The sequence below is a fragment of the Monomorium pharaonis genome, chromosome 10 (genome assembly GCF_013373865.1).
Source record: "Monomorium pharaonis isolate MP-MQ-018 chromosome 10, ASM1337386v2, whole genome shotgun sequence".
NCBI classification, from domain to species: domain Eukaryota; kingdom Metazoa; phylum Arthropoda; class Insecta; order Hymenoptera; family Formicidae; genus Monomorium; species Monomorium pharaonis.
The window spans coordinates 6,289,806-6,303,489 of record NC_050476.1 but is presented as its reverse complement, the minus strand read 5'-3'; the positions used below and the strand labels follow the sequence as shown (position 1 = coordinate 6,303,489).

The window sequence follows — 13,684 nt, the reverse complement described above, 5'->3', positions numbered from 1 at the left end:
ACCGTAACGCGGCCCAGAAGGTCGAGCTTCAGTTCGGACGAGCACAAATCTCCCGTAATGACAGATAGATGCCGGAGCAACCCCTCGTCGTACGGTCTCGTCCAACCGCCACGCCAGCCACCGCGAGAAAATGTCAAGGGGTTGGGAGAAGCGTTACGAAAGAATTCCTCCCCGCGCACACCGTGGTTTTCCGTGTATACGCGGATAAGCGCGTCGAAAGCCTTTTGTCGTTTGCCCACGAGGGGCTTTTACGACTATCGATGTACCAGCGATTCTTGAAAGCTTGTATTCTATAACAAGGACAGGGCACTCGACGATATCTGCCGGGTGCCTCGTTAATTCGACGAATCAGATTTCGACAATTTGCGGGGTATCGCGGGGATACAATTATATTGTCAGAGCTAAAATATATCTTTTTTGTCAAATTACCTCGTGTGCCACGTATTGTTTCGGTGCGTTGGTAAATTTCATCGCTGTCTGTAAAGGGCCTCAATCTGCCCGTAACGGAATAATGAAATAACAGCGGACAAACGTCAACCGCGACAAAGGATTGCACCGATGTAAATAACACTCGCGGCGCGGTTAATAGCGTGCCGCTGTATGGAAATATCGACGCGGACGCCTTCCTCCCGCCTCCCCTCGGGGGGGTTTTTTTTTTTTTTTAATAAATCGCTAAAAACGCGAAGGGCGTTTGAAATAATAAAACAGCCGTGGGCCGAAGTGTCGCGAAACTCACGCGCGCCGCTGCTACATGCCATCAAGTACGAATCGAGTGTCGGGGCCATTTTACAGCTGAGCTTTTTTTCCCTCCGGCAGATTGACCATTTGACCATTAATTCCAATCACACAGCCCGGTGACTTTTAATTACCAATGAAATTCCCGTAACACTGCCTGATGAGGAAAAAATCACCGCTCCACCGCTGGCGCGGACCTTTCCTTCGGGGATCAATTCTCCTTCTCTTTCTCACTCCTTTCCCACCCTTTCTTGTCCGTCTCTCTCTCTCTCTCTCTCTCTCACTCTCACTCAGCTTTTTTCCCGAACGTTTTCGCTCCCGGGGGGTGACGGAGAACTAAACAGCCCCGTTATTCTCGTCGTCGTCGTATAGACGAGACACCGCGCCCGTGTCCGCCCGGAATCGCGCAGGATGCCGAGTATTCGGCCCGGAAATGAGCGAAAGCGAAAAAACATGTTTGAGCCCTGGGCCAAAGTGTCGTCCGACCTTGTGTCGGATGAGCAATTGAATAAAGCGGAGGCGTCAATATGTGACGACACTCGGATACGAGACGGGGGCGAGAAAGAGGAGAGTTGGCGACGTCCCTTGCGCGCCACCCTATAGATAATATCGCGTCGATCGGATCGATTGCCGATATCCCGGTTCCATTTCCCGAGAGAGAGAGAGAGAGAGAGCTTTCGCTTTTCTTCGAAACGTTAGGAAAAATATCGAATCGTTAACAATATTCATGTTGATAATGTCTCTGTTGCAACTTAATTTTTGTATTCTATTTGATTTTGCAATTTTATGTATTAAACAAATACGTTTCTCATTACAGATCTGCTCGGATTATCAACCCGATGTAATTTTGTAAAAAATAACTTTGTTCCGTTATCTAAAAATACGATATAACATATAAAATACGCGTGGCAGCTGTATTACTTACACGATAACCGTTAAACTCAAGGCTCATTATAATTAAAGTCGGACTTAGTCGGAATATTAGTGAAACTCGTCCTCGTCGTCGTGTTCTGCCAAGGATATGCTAAGTAGAAGATAACATATGATAATAGATGCTTCTATTCCCGTAGTCAGCATGAGTTTCGTCTGATCACCATGTGTCACATGTTGATTTTTTTTCCCCCGCAAATGCACAGTACTATTCCACGAATAACTCGAATAAATAATTTACGAAACATTAAAATGACTTATCGAGCTAAATGTAGAAACAAATTCAATAATGTCTGTTAATTAATGCCGTTTCGTAATACACCGCAAACTAAGAACTTGGAGGAGTTCTCTTCCACCAGCAAAAATAAATATGTTGCGTAAGTGTTATGCATCGTTGAACGAAAACAGTTGGCGTGCACATAACAAACCCTCCCCAAACTCTGTCCCCGAACTCACGCGAATCGTCAAAAATAAATCTTGGAAAATTGTCGCGATAAAATCCGGTCCTCGTGGCGGTGGGACGTGCCGATAGAAGCGGTATAGGGCCCTCGACATTATTTCAATAAAGCAAATGGAATAGGCTACCACGGAGGTGGTATATTTTCCCATAGAATGGAAAGGAACAAGAGAGAGAGAGAGAGAGAGAGAGAGAGAGAGAGAGAGAGAGAGAGAGAGAGGAGCGGGCGGAAAAGGACGAGGTATGCGCAGAGACCCGCGGCGGGCTATGATGGAGCCGTCAGTACATCGTGATCCACGCATCATCAACATTGACGACCTCCGTCCGCTTTTTGGCCCCCGACGAAGCCCCTCTTCTCAGGGCCATTGCGCCAGTTTACGAGCCTGCAGGGAGATCTGTTGCCTTCCTCTCTTTCTCTCCGTTTCCCTTTCCGCGCGACGCTGTCGCAGTAGCGATTGCCGTCGATCGGCGGCGGCGGCGACGTCGACGAAATGCGTTTTTGGTAACCCGTGACGTCACCGTCTAATTCACCCTTCACGCCTTGTTAGGCGGTGGTAACGTACCGTTTTACGATTTCGTCGCGCGCCGCCTGGCGAGCTGGCAATTGTTAATTAGCATTCTCGCGGAAGAGAGGGATAAGGGCGCCTGTTTTCCGTCCCCGGGATGAATGAGAGAAGCGCGTCTCGTCTCGAAGATTTACGCGACGCGATGCAACATCGATTGCTCCGTACATCCGCTTTACTCGGCTCTTGCGATTCATCGACGCGTGTCACGCACGCATCTCGCACGAGACGTCTATTGTTACCTGCGGGCTCGGATTATTCGCGCAAGTTAATATCGTGCACGGACGCATCGAGAAATCGTCGTGCCATGTAAGGCAGCTGGAAAATGAGGGAAACGCGTGTGCGAGAAATGTATCGCATGTAATCACCGATAATAACCGAACGAAATTACAGTTCAATATTAATTGTATGCAAATAAAAATTGTAAATAAATACGTCGCCGTTATAGAGATTATTTATGCCCGTAGTTACAAGACATTAATAGCGAAACGTTGCAGCAACGTGCAACAACCGTGGTCGGTTCCGCTCAAGGTTAATTGTCGAGGTAATAAAAGTACGTTACAGATAGACTTGAGTTATAATGCGAACATTATATGAGAGCGAAGGTCCGTGCGCTTTTGAAAGAAAAAAAAAAACGCGTCGGCATCATTAAAGCGTAGGTACACCATGCGGGTTGTCCGTAAATTAATAATTCATCGACAATTAGCCCTTCGCAGGTGGTCAGAATGAAATTCAAGACAGCATATGTTTGCCCTGGTGAATCATAGAGAAATTAGCATAACTAACGCGCCACGAGACGATTAGCATATTCGTGTCGATAGGCTAGCGCACCGGGATCTCGCATGTTTACCGCCCGTCCTGAACCTTCTGATAGAACGCCCAAGTTATCGCACGAGAAAACATCCTTTCGCGTATCGTGTGTTATCTCTTGTACGCTATTTTCACATACACAGATGTATGTACCTCGCGTTAAAAACAAGCTCACCTCGTAATATTTTAATCCTATATATGTCGAAGCGTGTGAAAAGTAATGAAAATGTATTAAAAGGGAGCGCGAACAAAAATTAATTTATCATTCTATTTATTAGCAAAAAAGCGCAAAAAAATAGAATGACTCACAAAACGCGCGAACGAAAATTGAATTTGATCGATATATAATATCTACATTTGGAAAAATACTGGCGGGTTTGAATTTACCTTTAAAAAATGTTTCGCGCGGATCCGAATCAAATACGGAGGGGAAAAAAAAGCGAAGCGCATAAAAAGCGTCACGTTTTAAATACGTTACTGACCCTGCTTTTCCTCTTTCATGCTGTTTCACGGCCGGTTATTTGGATCCCGCGAGCTTTTTTAAACAAACTCTTGCATCGCCGTGATTACGGAATCAAACGCTTCCCGGCCGGTCGCGCCACACATCGATATTCCGTCAAAGTAGTAAATCGACGGTGCCATCGAATCGGGCTGGAAAATATTTAATTACTAAATCCGGAATAACGTTGGACCCTCCCCCCGTCCCCCAATCCGTTCGTGGATATCCCGCGGGGCATATTCACCGCAACAACCTTCGTCCACCCTCCGCGCGCATCGTATCCCTATTTCGGTATTTATAGTACGTATGCAGATATCGTAATAAAAGATAAATCGATTGCACGATTGTGCGCGAGGGTGCACGGTACGAGTTATCTCATTACGGCGTATCACAAAGTGCATAGAATAACACAGACAGATACGTTTTCTTTAATCAAGCATTCGTTATACTCTGTTTGCGGCCGCGCGGCTGCGTTCCGGCTAATAGAAAAGTTTATTTGGTATTTCGATCGAAACTATCCCGCGCCAAATTTTACGATCGCCTCAGCGGATTCTCGTAAAAGAAAATCAGCATAAAATTGTCGCACAATCAATCAGAGATCCAGAGTATAATTAATGGACAATCCCCGTGTACAATTCGACCTTATCGAGTGGCTCGTCCGCATCATCAAATACCAAAGCGCTGTAGAACTGCATAAAACGGTACGTGATAGAAATAGAATAGTAGCGATTGCTGCAGAATACCGGTCGGACGTGCCTGCGTTCCGGAGAAGCCGCGCCGCGAGGGCGATGCATGCGTAATTAATGAAACCAATAAAGCCGTTCGCGCCCGTGGAAATTCGTTAAATTTAATTGGACGCGAGTAATCCCACGGTCGAACGAGGAACCGTCGCGCGCGAGAAGAAGGGGGAAGCCGGTCCGCGGGGGCGGCGGCGAGGGGGCTCACCAGATGGGTTCTAAACGCAACGGGGAAGAGACGTCCGAGTGTGGCGATATACCTGCGGCTCCACGACTGATGGGAAATTCGGGGGAATCCCTGAAAGCGGCGGGAATCGAGGCCACCGCCGCTGCTTCCTTCGAAGAGTAAAAGCACCGAAGGAAACGCGAACGTTTCCGTAAAAGTCATGGTTGTTAACGATTCCAAAAGAATCTCCCGCAACTGTACCGAGCATTTTTAAAAACGTACTTCTCGTTATTTTAAATTTAAAAAATAAATTCTTAAAAAGTCGCTATACATATCTTCAGTATAAAGTATCTTATAGATATACGAATAAAAATGCACTGATTGTGAGGAAAAAAAAATAATTAATTCAACAAAATTTTTTTGTCGCGGGCTGCCAACAAAATATATATTCAATACAACAATATATGGTATTGCGATATAAATACATAGTTCAATCAACGTCATTGCACTTGCATTAACAGCAAATATTGTTATATTAAGTGTATCTTTTGTTGGCAGGCCGCAGTTAAACGTTTTGTTGAATCAATTATTTTTTTCTCGATAAATGTGACAAATGATAAAACGAGAGTTCGACCAGTGTAACGTGTCTTTGTTTTTATTTTCCACGGTATTAACCAACAATCGCAAATTCGACGGCGGGCGACAGAAAGCACCATCGTGCAGCCATCTGTTAGAGCGGCGAGGAACTCGCAGTTTGCCGCCAGCCAGCCACGGAAATTCGCGGTGCGATATTCGGGCGCGTGTGTGCATTTCGTAATTCGTACGCGCGTCACGACAATAACTCTGCTAACTCGACGCATGAATATTGATGGACGTTAATGCGCGTCATTGGCGACGCGAAGACCGAACGCGTATTTTTGATTTAGGGCGGATTTTAAGTGCGCCGCGCGCGCGCGATTCAATCCGGGGGACACGCGATGTATATCGTCGTTAATCTGGCCGGCGAGTATAACAACGTTTCGTTTTATCGTGTCGCATCGTGGGGCTTTTCGCTCTGGCGTTGGCGACTCGGAATCCTCCGGACCGGCTGCAGTCGTCGCCCCGGAATTCGGTCGACACTGAAATATCGCATTTCCAACTAAATCTGGCCGAATCTAATTTTACGGGACCCATGTGCATTAGCGGATTAATGCACTCCATTCCTGGCGGACCAAGTGATGAGCTGTATTTGCATGGCATTATACTTGCGTTTCCTCCCTCCTCCCCTCGCACACCCCCGCCCCCGCCGGGGTTTCCCATCCTCTCGTTCCGCCCCTTCAATCCTGTCCCTAATTATACGTGTAGCACCACTATCGGTCCTCTTGCGCAGGTGATAATCATATTACTATCCTATCAACGTTATTGCCATTCCTGAACGCATACCACGATCGCACTATTTGAAGTGCTTGGACTAATGCGGATCGATCGGCCGGCAAGAGGGGCCCTTGCCGAGTATGCCCTCTCGCAGTTCATTCGGGGGAGAACGACAGACCGAGGAGGAGATTAGACAACGGCTTTGTATTTGTCAATTGACAATTAGCGGAGGATCTAATGGAATTGTGTTGTACACAATAAATTCCTAACGTACATTCCCGACGCTGCGAAGAGGAGCGATACCGCATGGAACATTCAGTTGCAATTTATCAACATCCTCGACGTAAGAAATCTTACGCGATAAACGAGAACCTTGCGCATTTGGTTGGGACTTTTTTTCACAGATTTTGATAAAAAATTGCAATTAATTTACTCTAACGCTGAAATATCAATTTAGGAACTGTTATATATTTTCTTCGTTTTGTAGATTAAGAGATTTCTATTTACGGGTCTCGTTTTTCTCACGTAGTACAGATACGTCTCGGAGCGCAAACAGAACAGAAATAAATAACGCTCGAAACGAAGAGCGAACTTTCGTGGAAGTTGTCGAAAGTAGAACGCAGAGCTATCGAGCGAACTTGCGAAGCAACGAAGGAAAAAAAGGGCCGGAGGTACTATAAGCTCGAGTAATCTCCGCTCTGGCGAAAAACAAATTTACGCGAGAGAATATAGAAGACGATATTAAGTTACTGCAGGTTTGTAGAGTTTGTGAAAACACGTAATATCTTCAACTTGGTATCAAATTTTATCAGCGTATTAAAAAATAAGTATTTTTTTCCTTTAGTGAAAAAAGATTCTAAGAGGCAATTTTTTTTCAATGTTAAATGTACAAATTACACTTCGCAAGAACTTTCCTTCAGCTCGGCTAGCCAGTTAAAAAAAATTTGTATTAAATTTAACATGTTCCAAACAGTCCACTTTTTGTATTAATTTAACGCAAGATAAATATGTTAAAAAGTATCATAAATATTTATGTAAAAAATTAACGCAAAAAATGTAACATTTTGATGCAAAAATGTATAATATGTTACGTTTTATTCATTAATCTTAGAATTTAGGTTTTAAAACTACTACATCACTAAATTTTATTTATTTGTAGGCTATTTTTATGTAAAGCTCACCATATCCTATTTTAAATAATTTTATTTTAACTTCAACCGTATTTTTAATTTTCGTTCAATCTATTTTATCTTAGCTTAATCCTAACTATCCTAAATATACTAATTGTGAATCTAATTTATCTAATTCTAAGGAACAAATGTATATAGAAACCGGAAGCCATCCTAAACCGAAAGGCAAGGATTATGTACAATAAATAACTATTATATTACGTTATTTGTTCATCTACCCATAAATTATGTTATTTCAACACTAAGAAATAAACAGTAAAACACAGAATATTCGACTACATCGTTAAATTAATACTTGGACAGAATATGTTAAAAACACAAAAAATTTAAGAACAACCGATTTTAACATAAATACAAAATGTACAAATTTACGCGAGATTTAAAGAAAAGCGAAAAAGAGAAGAGAGATCGCGTCATCGCAAAATATCTCGGTGCATCGACACAGGCGGCGGGAAATCACGGAACGGGCCGTTGCCGCCGGCAATTTTGAAGTGTAATTTTTTGGTGCCGGCAATTAGAGTGGAGACGCAGAGGAGATCGCCTCTGCTCTGTAATTCTTTGTATACAAACACTCGGCGGCGCCTGCACCCAGGCGTCCCCCGCTACGCGCGAGCGTATATCGCACGCGATATGCAAATCCGCAGATAATCCGCATCGTAGGTGCAGATCGCGGCCGGCGCGCGTAACCCGCGCATTTTTCTAATGAGATCCTTTTATAATTAAAGGATAAGGCCGAGCGAAACGGCGCGGATATCTTAACGCTCTTTTATATCAGCGCAATTTCTATCAGCGTAATTCGGCGAGGCGCGGGAGCGCCTTAAATGACCGCCATTCCCTGTCATTAGTTCATTATTAACGATGACAGCGCCGCGATATCTGACCGACCGCCCCCGGGGCACCGGAATAATATTATCGCGATTGTTCCGTTCGCGGACTTTCCGTAATTTGCTTTCGCGCCGCGCGCGCACTCCCGCCCCCCTTCCCCGACTCGCTTCGATTTCTTTGGGAGATAAATACGGAGTGATTAATCGCGAGATTGAGCGTAATCAACGCGCTATCTTATCGCTTATCCGCATGCCGGGTAATGCGGTTTCCTGTTCATTTGTGTCGCTCCCGCGCGAGCTTTTTGCATTAACTTCCACCGCTACGCGGAATACAAATCGAAATCGAGCTGCTACTCCCGGTGCGCTGTACAATCTAATCTATTAAATCTGCTATTAAAATCGAGACGATTAAATAAAGTCCAGAAGTACCGAGAACCTTTTCGAAATATCATTAAGGATTAAATCAAGTGCGTGATGTTAATTTATACCCTCATTCAATTAAAATGCCTATCAGTTTTTGATCGGCAGATTTTGCTCGATAACGCTTTTCCACGTACTCGAATTGCTGCTCTCAAGAATACATATTACGCAGAGAGAAACAGGATACAGAGACATACTTTGATTTTCAAATGGATCTGTCCCGGAGTGTCGATCCTGGACTACCGTGTCTAGTGGACCTGAGACCAAAGTCATGGCGAATTCGGTTGGATGCACCAGTGCGCACTAGTGCGCACTGACTTCGCCCTTGCTTAGTGCAGTTTAGTTTTTCCCATTCTGAATACAAACCAACAAAATACGAAACACTAAACGAGGGCGCACTAGTGCGCACTGGTGCACCCAACCGAATTCGCCGATTGCGGTCGCAAATGTTAAAATTGTGGCTGGATAATTGCATTAATTTTATTGGCGATTCCACTGTCCACTCCGCGAGCAGCGGCAACACGACGACGAGCGTAACGAATCTTCCTTCGGACTGCGGTGTTGCGCAGTTGGCGCAAGTTTCCTCGACCGAGAAGTCTCCCGACGTCCCGGGTAACAAGGCTGATTTAATATTGCGGCTACGAGGAAACGACCCTGCGAACGGCAGGGGCAGCAGCAGGCCGTTAGCACGGAGAGACCGCGGAAACTTGCAAGTGTACAAGTGCCAGGACGTAACCGGGAGGGGGGAGGGGGGGGCAGCTCCCCGCCGCAAGCTCGGCGAGAAGCTCGAGTTCGTTAGGCGCGAGCTCGAATTAATGAGAGACTCGAGGCCGAGTCGAGAACCACGTCGCCGTCGGGAGATTCTCGTATCGAAGGAGATGTACTTTACTTTATACGATGCAACTTACCTTTTCCCAATGACGTCAGAAGGCCGGCAAAACAACTGCTCCCCCTCGGCCGCCATTACTGCTGCCCGCTGCCCCACGTCCTTGTAGATGACCTCTCGGAATCCGCCGAGTCCGTCGTGTTACTTCATCCGGAGGGACACATCCAAGCACTCGTCGCACGTCTGTCTCAACCTGGTTTCGACACTCGCACTTTTCGTTTCCATAACGCGCGTCTCCACCTTTCTACGCGTCGGAAAAACACACGACTCGCGACGCGCCATTCCCGCGCGATTCCGGAAAGCACAACGGTTCACCCGCCGCTCGCGAGACGCGACCACCGTCGTCCGCGACGATTACCGCGGTTTCGGAGGATCCTTGCACTGCTCCTGGTCACTCGGTTCTCGACGGATGGCTTCGCCGATCCGCGGATTAACACCGAATATCGGACGCGACGAGTCGATCGCGCGATGGTGAAGCGCGGGAGCAAGTGGCGAACTAACGCCTGCCAACCGCTTAACGATAAAAATCGCACTGATCGCGTCGACTCGCACCCTGAAGTACGCGGAGAGTCGCGTGACCATTGGAGAATTCGACCCGAGAGCACCTCGGTCGACGAGGATCGCGTTATCGCGTTTCTCTCTACGGGGACGAGCCACGAATACGCCGATCGGGGTATTGTCGGGGTATCCGTTGCATAAGTCTTTTATCGCGATATTCGACACCTTGACGCGCGCGTCTGACTTCAGAGCGTGCGGCCGGTGCGGCCGGTGTGACGCGACTGAATCTAGGTCAAGGTCCGTAACTATGCGAATGCTGGACACTCGCCGGACTGAAATACCCGATTTATGGTTCTTCAGCTTGCTCCCTCGCACCCGCTTCGCTTCCCGGAACGTCGACGTTTCCGACGGTTTCTGGAGATCCGTCCCTCGAGTAACGAAGCCCCGTGACGAATGTGTGACGTTTCCGCACCGGCCAATTGCGTGCGATTGTCGCGCAGGACTGCCACCTTTGCGATTTCGACGATTTCGAGATTTTTCGGGAAGGAACTCGAGCGTAGCCGACCCCACGCGAGTTTCCACGGCGCCAGTGGCGGGCCGCGGGGAGGAGAGGGGGAAAGCCATCTCGAACATATTCGTGCATGTTCACGGCCGACTCTTTCCTCTGATAAACATGACGCTTTCGTCTAAGATACTCTGTACCTTTAACGCCAGAATGATGACGTGTCGCACTATGTACGACGTTGACGATCTGTCGGGAATAAATGCGACGGCACACATTTCCCCGAAATACTATATTTTTCATATATTCTTGTTATAGGACGCAATTGTAATCACTGGATTGCTCGTCCCAAGACTAAACGAAATTATGTCTACTTTTTCCGAGCAAAACAGGCGCTTTTGTAACACTTACGATCTACGCGTGATTTTGTATAACGAATTTAATAGATTGTTTTCAAACCCAAAATAATCGAATATTTTTTTATTCCAAAAGACAAATGGACATCAGTTCCTCGGATTCGCGATCAATTTTTTTTCTGAAAATAAGAATCAATCGCGTCAAGAAAATAAGACTTGCGTGCTCAAAATCGGCAGAAACTCAATTATAAATACGCAAATTCCTGCTTTACTCTATTTTACCGGTTCATTATTTGTGAAAAATTTATAACAATATTTAAGACAGAAGTGAGTAATTTTGCTGTGCCGAGGAATTATGAGATACATCAGGCATAAATCTTTCGCTGGCGTGGTTGTTCGCGATATTAAATCCATGGCAAATTAATCAAGCAAGCAACCGGAGCGCGGCTAATGCGGGCCGAGCGCCAAATGCTGTTTCTAACATAATCGAATTTGCGTTGTGTGTCTCGCGCCGAGAGAATTTCGGATGTGTACCTCCGCCGTGTCGGTGCAAATAACTGACCGCGCTAATCACGCGGCGGTTCGTTCTCGCATTCTAATATCGTTCGCAATTTCCGCCATCGGAACACATATCAGGGCAAATAAGCATGAGGATAGCCTTTGCCTATGATTGCATTTGCTCTAACTCTTCAGCGACTCGCAACTGCGGCATCGGCCTTCGTATCACTTTACGAAGCGTGTATCTCATTCCCTGGGAAAACTTCCGTTCGAGCGAGCGATAAGGATTTTATTGTCGGATTTATTTATCTGATCCCGTCCTCGCAAATGACAAACGTCAATGCCAAGGCGAGCTTTAATCACTTTGCTATACAAACCACTTTAGAGGCGCATGAGGATACGCTCGAGAGTGCACAATATATCCGAGTTTATTGCGTCTAAAATTTTTTAATATTCGCCGATAAAGGTGCAGTTTGACTGGCGGCTTTGTGGCAGCCCCGTTCGTTTCGGATAATGCTGCTTAATTGGCGAGCGCATCATTTTGGACCGGTAATGCTGCTTAATTGGAGAGCGGAAAACAATGCGTCGCGTGTGTTCGTTACCCGCAATTCAGTGGTTATATCGCGTACGAAAAAATAGGAATTCCGTATCCGTATGACTGAGCGTCGATTAAATTGCCGCAGACTGAGTGGCGCGATGATTGATATGGACTTTGCACGGCAATTATTATATACAGATATATGAAATTTATGTATCGTCTGAAATTATAAGCGTATTAAGTTTGAAAGCGATGCAGATTGGATTTTAATTATAATAGACGAACAGTTATATAACATTAAAAAAAAATATATTTTTTTTTAATGTATATGAAAATAATTGGATTAAAAAAAAAGAAGCGTTTTTCTTTCCTGTTCACTAATGTAACGTGCGATTTCATTGCTTGCCTTTATGATTTATTTAAAGTAATACAAGAACTATATTTGATAATGTGATCGATATACATTCGAAAATTACATGTTAGATAATGGAGTTGCGATAAGCGACTATTTCTGTTCTTCTGATAAGTAATTATATTAAATCGATAGTAGCCCAAAGAATAAAACCCAATTTTATACTGTTTGCTAATAACTACAATTGTATCATATTTGATGATCTGCTCCTTCTAAATTGTACTACGTTGTATTGTTACCACTTAAAATAAAATAAGTATATAATTAGATGTTGAGGAGAAAAAAGAGAGATGAAGAGTATACAAATTTAAGCTGCAGAGGACAAATTATTAATTATATTGTATTACATATATCAAAGAGAAAGGATATGTATGAGTGCCTTTCCTCGTGTACTCGTGTACAGAGTTGCTTTCCATCTGCGATGGTGGTGTAATGGTTAGCATAGTTGCCTTCCAAGCAGTTGATCCGGGTTCGATTCCCGGCCATCGCAGGGTTTATTTTTTATTTTTATTTTTTATAAATTTTTATATGCATCACAGAGAGAATATAAAGTGTACATCGATTGTCGTAATTGCTATATGCATATTGTTGAAACACATGATAATTTTTTTTACTGCGATGCAGCAATCATCATAATATTTTTCTCTTCGAGCAATATCAATTGGGATTTTTGAAAACCACAAATGTACTTTTTTAATTCAGTTTATTTCTCTGCCATATTGAATTAAATAACCTTACATCAATACTTAACACACTTATTCACATCTGCGATGGTGGTGTAATGGTCAGCATAGTTGCCTTCCAAGCAGTTGATCCGGGTTCGATTCCCGGCCATCGCAGGTTATTTTTTGGCAGTCCTATTAATTTTTTTTTATTCTATAATACAATTTATGAATCACATTGTGTTAAAAAATTTATTTATAATTATACATAAAAATATAAAGAAAATATAGTATTAAAGAGAAAAGAAAAAAAATTTTCCGGTACCGGGAATCGAACCCGAGCCTCCTGGGTGAGAGCCAGGTATCCTAGCCACTAGACCATACCGGATTTTGATTTCAGATTTTCCAATGTACTATTTAAGTATAAGTATCTCAAATATTGTATGTATATACATATAAGAAAATATAAACAAATTGCAATAGTATTATTTCAGGTTCAATAAATTTCAATAAATGATGGTAGAATTATTATTTATATAATATTTATAAATAAATTGATTTATTAATAACTATTTACATAACAAGTCACATAATTTAAATATACGATATATTTGAGTCATCGAGATATTTCCGATGAATTATCTCCCT

At 44.2% G+C, this 13,684-nt stretch overlaps 1 protein-coding gene and 3 non-coding genes across 5 annotated transcripts in view; 2 read left to right on the top strand and 2 right to left on the bottom strand.

Moving 5' to 3' along the window:
* LOC114255312 overlaps window positions 1–9,691 on the bottom strand; it is a 285,016-nt gene extending 275,325 nt beyond the window's left edge. The window contains exon 1 of one of the 2 annotated variants that reach the window (XR_004964951.1): window positions 9,593–9,641. Coding sequence is in view for 1 of the 2 variants with exons in the window: in XM_036293403.1 (XP_036149296.1) it covers window positions 9,593–9,648 (56 nt within the window). In the remaining variant the exon portion in view is untranslated. Of the gene's footprint in view, window positions 1–9,592 lie in introns of both variants that reach the window. The other variant, XM_036293403.1, reaches the window with a different exon arrangement.
* A 3,101-nt stretch (window positions 9,692–12,792) lies between these two features.
* Window positions 12,793–12,864, top strand: Trnag-ucc. Its single transcript has one exon. It is a non-coding gene; the product is annotated as a tRNA-Gly (tRNA).
* A 277-nt stretch (window positions 12,865–13,141) lies between these two features.
* Window positions 13,142–13,213, top strand: Trnag-ucc. Its single transcript has one exon. It is a non-coding gene; the product is annotated as a tRNA-Gly (tRNA).
* Window positions 13,214–13,352: 139 nt separating this feature from the next.
* Trnae-cuc lies at window positions 13,353–13,424 on the bottom strand. The gene has a single exon. It is a non-coding gene; the product is annotated as a tRNA-Glu (tRNA).
* Window positions 13,425–13,684: the final 260 nt, after the last annotated feature.